General features: G+C 47.8%; 1 protein-coding gene across 1 annotated transcript in view; it reads right to left on the bottom strand.

Annotated features, from left to right (window-relative positions):
* The window catches only part of dnah9 (dynein, axonemal, heavy chain 9), a gene marked incomplete at both ends in the record, with an annotated part of 202183 nt that overhangs the window by 134641 nt on the left and 59042 nt on the right, over positions 1-8500 (bottom strand). Inside the window, one exon of the mRNA XM_084061956.1 lies at positions 8227-8359. Within this exon, the coding sequence (XP_083918082.1) occupies positions 8227-8359 (133 nt within the window). The remainder of the gene's footprint in view (positions 1-8226; positions 8360-8500) is intronic.

Genomic DNA, 8500 nt, shown 5'->3' with positions numbered 1-8500 from the left:
TCCATGTAGAGTGCAGTTAAGCTACCTGTCCATGTAGAGTGTAGTTAAGCTACCTGTCCATGTAGAGTGTATGTTAGGTTTTATGCTATTTTCATGCTATTTTGATATAGTTCTAGAATTATATTTCACCTGTTTACAGGTCGGGGTGATTTATAGTTTATTTGTAAGTGGATGGATCTCCCTAGTGGTTGGTCGAGGTTATTACATCTTTTACGTTATTTTATAAGTATACAATCTTTTCTTGCGGTTATGGGACGGGAGAATATTTTGTTATTATAAAGAGATTTGGAGGTGATTTGTTGTTTAATAATGTGTGCATGTTTCGGCTGGGTTTTAGACGTAGAACAATCTAAAGCCGCCTTTGGGAGGGCATATTTTAATGGACTCTGGAAGTACGTCAACAGTCCTTTATGCGCAGGCGCGTCTTTCCGTTCCTCAGTGCGTTTGTTGCTGTTTAAGAAGCCGGACGATCCATTGGTGAGCAGAGACGCTAGTGTATATAAAAGTGTATAATTGTGATGGAGAGTACTTTTATTATGTTCATTTGTGTGCGGACAGTCTGTAACGTTTTCTGTTATTGATGATTGTGTTTGTGTGTGTTTCTGTGCTTACAGTAAAATAACCTGCCAATACTACTGCAATTATTACCAACGCCATTGCTTGCTGCTAGCTTGCTGGCTAACCCAGGCTATATGCTAAAGCCTCGTGTGTGGAGTACACGGGCTGGTCATAGAATACTGTACAGTTTAGGTATAAGTGTGTTTGTATTTGTATGAGTGTGTTTAGTAAATAAATGACAAAAAGACGAGGTTGTTATTTATTGGGTTTATTTGTAGTTTGGTTGAGTGGTTTTCACTGACAATCCGGAGTAAACAGTACCCTGTGCGGAGGGGTTTATGCAGGTTAATGTAGTTAATCTTGTATATCCGTACAGTTATTTTACATAGTGGCCCGGTGTAAGCCAAAGTTTAGCAATTGACCAGCCCGTGCAGCGAGGTACGCACGGCTACGTCCGTTGTTATCGCCAAAAAGATGGCGCTGGCCATGTGAGGAAGAGGAGGGTACGAGCTGCGCCACGATCGACACCCCGCCATCCCCGTGGAAGTCGGTGGTTTGACTGGGTCGAGGAATGAAGCCCGTCCCTGCATCGCATGGAGAAGCAAGCACAGGCCCATCCGTCGCAGCACCTACACGTCGCCGACATCACGGCACCGCTGCAGACGGCAGGAGACAAGTGGAGGACGCGCGCGCGAGGACGACGGCGTGTTTATCAACGTCCTTTCCCCTGAGATCTGTGCATTGTGATAACGTTGCTTGTGACCTTAACGTCGCATGTAACAATAAGCTGGAGACGGTCTTAAAAGAGCCGTTTGCCAGTATTAACTGTGTCTGTCTGAAGAACAATGTGCATGAAAACTGAAGAAAGAATGCATCCATGCTAAACTTGTTTACATTGACTATGATGCTAAGCTGGGACGACGAGTTTTCGTGCTAAGCTTGTTTACATTGACGCTAATGCTAAGCTAACGGGACCAGGAGTGCTAACGTGCTAAGCTAACGCTAATCCCCATTGACTCTGTTGCTTGTTTACATTGACTCGGATGCTACGCTAACGCTAATCCCCATTGACAGCAACTATTGTGCTAAGCTAACGTGCTGCTACTAGCTAAAGCTAAATACCTTGAGTGTGCACTGCAAGACGCCATTTTGAGGCAGACTGACGCCATTTTGGATCTGGGGGTCTCTTCTCAAGGTGAGCACAGGAAAAAAGTAGTGTAGGTTGTTTGCACTGACTATTTCGTCCACTGAGCGTCACAATGGCGACACTTGATGACCTAAAAAAGAGGCGAGCTACAGCACAGAGAGAGTTTTCAAAGAAAGCTAATAAGATTGAGGATTCTCTGGACACGTTTAGTGCGGATGAGCTAAAAAGCGAGCAGAGGGGGCTCAAGGCATGTTATGATGTATTGTGGGGAAGTACAGATGACTACCTGGGCGCCTTGGAGGAGGATGTAGACACTGACTACAGCAAGGAGGTAGCCGAAGTGAAGGAGAAAGGAGAGAAATGTCGCACACGGTTCAGAGAGACAGTGGAACAACTCAAAACCACATTATGGAGAGACACTGTGACAGACCAGTTTAATAAATTAAAAACCCGGCTAAATAGTGAGTTAGACAAAGCCAAAGGTCTGGAACAGAGTGAGATAACTCCAGAACAATACGAGGACGTGTGTAGGCGTTTGGAGACCGCTGTCACAGAACTTGAGGAGCTAACGGACAAGTGGGCCCCCTTTGTCCCCAAGGATGAGGGGGGTGTATTGCGAGAGAGCTTCAAGGACAATGACCGTGAATTAAAGGAGGTCGTTAAGACATTAAAACGGCAAGTGCGTGGGTTTATTGGAGGAAGTAACACACCGCATGGGGACGCTTCCGGGATACACCCTGAGTCTGGGGTCCTTGACCTCACTGCGTTTTCTCTTGTTGATGGCATGAAAGCTAAAGGAGAGAAGACCAACCCAAGCTTGCCACCAGTCACTGGTGTGGCATCAGGGGGGCAGGACCACCAGTCTGGCGATGTGCTAGGTGGTGGTGTGTCGCTGTTTCATCCCCCAGGCCTGCCACCAATGCCATCGCTGCGGGACGCGAACATGATGCAGGCTGCCCGGGTGCGAGGTTTGTTGAGCAGCGGCGGAGTGGGGCAGGCGAGCGCTGTGCCCGGTGCCATGCCAGGCCCACAGGGCCCCACGATGAGGGCGGCGGCGCCAAAGTTGAAGCTGGTTCCTCTTAGCCTACCCAAGTTCCATGGAGAAAGGAGGAACTATTTCCGCTGGAGGGACAACTGGATTAAACTGCAGAACTTGGCGGAGCCATCGGGCTTACCAGAACTACTGTTATTTCACTTGCTGGACAGTCTTGATAAAGCGGTGAAAGACGAACTGGGGCTGGATTATTGCCGTGATGCGAATGACGTTTTCCGTAGTTTGGATGATCGATACGGGGACGTGTCGCTCATCGCTGATGACATCGTCATGGAGTTGCAGGAAATGTCGGTGGTGCGGGGAAATCAGCCAAGAGAGACATTACAGTTAATCCAAAAAGTGGAACGGGCTTTGGATGACCTGACTGACTTGCAGTGTGCAGGGGCTATTAACAGTCCATTGGTGGTCCGTGCGCTGGAAAGCAAGTTACCGCACGAGTTGCAAACACGGTGGCTTGTATTCCAATGCGACCCGATGAACAGGGTCACTGCATTGAACCGCTTTAGTGGCCTTTTATATTTTCTTCGTGGCCAGAAGATGGTCCTGACGCGGCAGGAGCAGTTGCAGGCTGGGCGACCGGACAATGCCAGGGCAGGTGAGCCGAAGCCTCACAGCAAGCCGGGAGACAAACCGCAGGAGCGGCGTGCGGTTACCAGGGCAACAGTGAGCGGGGAAGAGGGCAGCTCATCGCAGGGCCCTTGTGTGGCTTGCGGAGAGAACGGTCATACTGGGCAGTTGTATCGGTGCAGGACCTTTAGGAAGGGCAGTGTGACTGAGAAGAGGGCGCAAGCAAAGGAAGCCAGAGTGTGCTTTAAGTGCCTGGATCCACATGAGGGGTCTTGCATAAGAAACTTTTTGTGCAGAAAGGAGGAGTGCAAAAGGGGCGAGTCTCCACCGGATCATCACTACATGCTGTGCTTCAAAACGCAACCCTCTAGTGACACTGTGCCCACGGACAATGCAAAGGGGAGTGTTGCTAGTGGGGGTGCTAACGGGGAGAGTAAGAGGAACTCCCGGGGCCCAACGGTGGAACAAGAGGCCATGTTTGCTAAGGCAAACCTGTCACCAGAGCAGTTGGCTGTAGTTCGCAAAGCCATAACGAACAAAGCGTCCTCAACGGTGTGTGCGGACAGTGGGAGGCCAGAAGATGGCCCAGTTCTCCTGATGTTACTTGATGTCACAACTAAACGGGGGGATTGGGTGGGTACTTTGATTGACCTTGCGTCTGACACAAATTATGTTACCCACCAGGCGGCAGAAAGACTGGGGCTGGATGGTGAGCCTGTCACGCTGGTCGTGCATGGTGTGGGTGGGATGGAGACCAAGGTCAAAACAAAGAGGTACTCTGTGGGCCTCAAGGTGGAAATGGAGAAAGGCACTTTGCACAGTTACGACATGATATGTTATGGACTTGACGAGATTGCCAAGGTGAACTATATAGTGGACTCTGAGCGTTTGGAGGGGTTCTTTCCAGATGAAGTCCAGCCGGGGGATCTGAGGCGTCCACACAAAGTGGAGATGCTCATTAGTGCCCGAGAGGGTCGTCTCGCCCCTAAATGGATGGGGAGGTGTGGCGATCTGGTGCTATGGGACGGCCCACTGGGGAAGACCGTCAGTGGGGCGCATCCTGATCTGTGCGAGGATGTGGAAAGAGCAGCGCACACTCATTTTGCCTGGTCCATGAGATCGGAGACCGTAAGAGTCAAGATTCCCCAGGACTATCCAGAGCAAGGCAGTGTGAGGGTTACGACTACAGCTGCCTGCAACGCGGAGGTCGTGTCAGAGGGCATAGCTGATCCTGCAGACGAGGCTGCGGGGAAAGTGCCGTTGGAGGGCGCGACGGAGGCTGCAGAGGAGACGGTCAGGGTGGCTACCGGGGAGGAGACCTATGCCAGCCCACACTCTGTCACCATGCCGGCGTGGAACGTCGTGAATAGCAGCCAGGAGTGCAGGGAGGTGAGCCCAAACAGCGTCCTGCTCGGGGGTCCAGATGTGCTGGGCCCCGTCCTCGGATGCCCACCCGGACTGGAGGCGGTCGTGAGAGTCGAGGCCGTACCGAAGAGAGGTGACCTCTGCCTCAAGCTGCCCAGGGCCCTGTCTAGTCACGGTGGGAGGCCAGAGGCGGCGTCTGGCGATGGAACGAAGAGGTTGGGAGGAGCGGTTCTCGTGAGCCAGATGGACCTGATGAGGAGCCGCACCTTATCGGTGCTCTGTGGGGCCGTGGGCTATGTCCGCAGAATACTGCACGTCTGGAAGCATGGCAGGACCAGCTCTCAGGCGCAGTGGGAGGCTGTGCTCTCAGTCAAGGAGCGTGAGGCGGCGGTCCTACAAATCTCTCAAATGAGAGGCCGATCGGAGCCAGAACTCAGGTCCTGGAAGACTCAGTGGACATTATTACACCCAACTCGTTGCTGTTGGGGCGGGTGGGACCCATGGGAGGTACCCAGGGCTTTGATTTCCACCTACCCTTTCTGTCGACTTCGGGCAGTCCATCTTCGATGGCCAGGGAGTCATCCGCGACGTGAAAGTGCAGACTCGTCTGAATCTGCCCATCAGCTGGTCCCAGATGGAAAAAAGATGGGGTGTCGTGGCCATCCACCTTCCTTCACATCACAGAGACATGCGGAGGCTAGTGGTTCTCATCCCGATTGACGACCAACAATAGGTTGGGAAGTCCTCAATGAGAATACCCAAAAGAACTTGATAATTGTGTGTGGATTTGGTTTTCATTTGACTTAGTGGGTATTCCGTGAGGCGGCTGAGTGATTTAGAAAGTAAACCAGCACTCAGTGAGGGGCAAGGCGGTAGTGCCGATCTCCTGTAAGTGTAGTAACTATCTCTTTTCTGTTTATTCTATTTGAGTGCCTTACTACAGTTGGCTTTATGTGTGTTTATTGTTTGAATACTTACGAAGTTATGTGTGGCCTCTTCGGTTTAGTAAACCTATAGCCCAAGTGGGAGGTGTTAGGTTTTATGCTATTTTCATGCTATTTTGATATAGTTCTAGAATTATATTTCACCTGTTTACAGGTCGGGGTGATTTATAGTTTATTTGTAAGTGGATGGATCTCCCTAGTGGTTGGTCGAGGTTATTACATCTTTTACGTTATTTTATAAGTATACAATCTTTTCTTGCGGTTATGGGACGGGAGAATATTTTGTTATTATAAAGAGATTTGGAGGTGATTTGTTGTTTAATAATGTGTGCATGTTTCGGCTGGGTTTTAGACGTAGAACAATCTAAAGCCGCCTTTGGGAGGGCATATTTTAATGGACTCTGGAAGTACGTCAACAGTCCTTTATGCGCAGGCGCGTCTTTCCGTTCCTCAGTGCGTTTGTTGCTGTTTAAGAAGCCGGACGATCCATTGGTGAGCAGAGACGCTAGTGTATATAAAAGTGTATAATTGTGATGGAGAGTACTTTTATTATGTTCATTTGTGTGCGGACAGTCTGTAACGTTTTCTGTTATTGATGATTGTGTTTGTGTGTGTTTCTGTGCTTACAGTAAAATAACCTGCCAATACTACTGCAATTATTACCAACGCCATTGCTTGCTGCTAGCTTGCTGGCTAACCCAGGCTATATGCTAAAGCCTCGTGTGTGGAGTACACGGGCTGGTCATAGAATACTGTACAGTTTAGGTATAAGTGTGTTTGTATTTGTATGAGTGTGTTTAGTAAATAAATGACAAAAAGACGAGGTTGTTATTTATTGGGTTTATTTGTAGTTTGGTTGAGTGGTTTTCACTGACAATCCGGAGTAAACAGTACCCTGTGCGGAGGGGTTTATGCAGGTTAATGTAGTTAATCTTGTATATCCGTACAGTGTAGTTAAGCTACCTGTCCATGTAGAGTGTAGTAGTTAAGCTACCTGTCCATGTAGAGTGTAGTAGTTAAGCTACCTGTCCATGTAGAGTGTAGTTGTTAAGCTACATGTCCATGTAGAGTGTAGTTAAGCTACCTGTCCATGTAGAGTGTAGTTGTTAAGCTACCTGTCCATGTAGAGTGTAGTAGTTAAGCTACCTGTCCATGTAGAGTGTAGTTAAGCTAAATGTCCATGTAGAGTGTAGTAGTTAAGCTACCTGTCCATGTAGAGTGTAGTTAAGCTACCTGTCCATGTAGAGTGTAGTTGTTAAGCTACCTGTCCATGTAGAGTGTAGTAGTTAAGCTACATGTCCATGTAGAGTGTAGTAGTTAAGCTACCTGTCCATGTAGAGTGTAGTAGTTAAGCTACCTGTCCATGTAGAGTGTAGTAGTTAAGCTACCTGTCCATGTAGAGTGCAGTAGTTAAGCTACCTGTCCATGTAGAGTGTAGTAGTTAAGCTAACTGTCCATGTAGAGTGCAGTTGTTAAGCTACCTGTCCATGTAGAGTGTAGTAGTTAAGCTACCTGTCCATGTAGAGTGTAGTAGTTAAGCTACATGTCCATGTAGAGTGTAGTAGTTAAGCTACCTGTCCATGTAGAGTGTAGTAGTTAAGCTACCTGTCCATGTAGAGTGTAGTAGTTAAGCTACCTGTCCATGTAGAGTGTAGTTAAGCTACCTGTCCATGTAGAGTGTAGTAGTTAAGCTACCTGTCCATGTAGAGTGTAGTAGTTAAGCTACCTGTCCATGTAGAGTGTAGTAGTTAAGCTACCTGTCCATGTAGAGTGTAGTAGTTAAGCTACCTGTCCATGTAGAGTGTAGTTGTTAAGCTACATGTCCATGTAGAGTGTAGTAGTTAAGCTACCTGTCCATGTAGAGTGTAGTAGTTAAGCTACCTGTCCATGTAGAGTGTAGTTGTTAAGCTACCTGTCCATGTAGAGTGTAGTAGTTAAGCTACCTGTCCATGTAGAGTGTAGTAGTTAAGCTACATGTCCATGTAGAGTGTAGTAGTTAAGCTACCTGTCCATGTAGAGTGTAGTAGTTAAGCTACCTGTCCATGTAGAGTATAGTAGTTAAGCTACCTGTCCATGTAGAGTGTAGTAGTTAAGCTACCTGTCCATGTAGAGTGTAGTAGTTAAGCTACCTGTCCATGTAGAGTGTAGTTAAGCTACCTGTCCATGTAGAGTGTAGTAGTTAAGCTACCTGTCCATGTAGAGTGTAGTAGTTAAGCTACCTGTCCATGTAGAGTGTAGTAGTTAAGCTAACTGTCCATGTAGAGTGCAGTTGTTAAGCTACCTGTCCATGTAGAGTGTAGTAGTTAAGCTACATGTCCATGTAGAGTGTAGTAGTTAAGCTACATGTCCATGTAGAGTGTAGTAGTTAAGCTACCTGTCCATGTAGAGTGCAGTAGTTAAGCTACCTGTCCATGTAGAGTGTAGTAGTTAAGCTACCTGTCCATGTAGAGTGTAGTTGTTAAGCTACCTGTCCATGTAGAGTGTAGTAGTTAAGCTACCTGTCCATGTAGAGTGTAGTAGTTAAGCTACCTGTCCATGTAGAGTGTAGTAGTTAAGCTACCTGTCCATGTAGAGTGTAGTAGTTAAGCTACCTGTCCATGTAGAGTGTAGTTCAGACAGGACTCTCTCCATGCTCATCTCTTTAACAGCCTTGTCCACGATGCCTCTCACCTCGTCCTCAAAGTGGTGCAGGTTCAACTGCAGCAGGTCAGCCAGCGTGGTATCCTGTTCATAAACAACACCACCTTTAATCTAATGGTTTCCTGTTCAGAAACAACAACTTTAATCTAATGGTATCCTGTTCATAAACAACACCTTTAATCTAATGGTTTCCTGCTCAGAAATAACACCTTTAATCTAATGGTA

This window comes from Gymnoscopelus microlampas (genome assembly GCF_963454915.1).
Source record: "Gymnoscopelus microlampas genome assembly, chromosome: 7".
NCBI classification, from domain to species: domain Eukaryota; kingdom Metazoa; phylum Chordata; class Actinopteri; order Myctophiformes; family Myctophidae; genus Gymnoscopelus; species Gymnoscopelus microlampas.
This window is presented reverse-complemented; position numbering and strand designations above follow the sequence as displayed.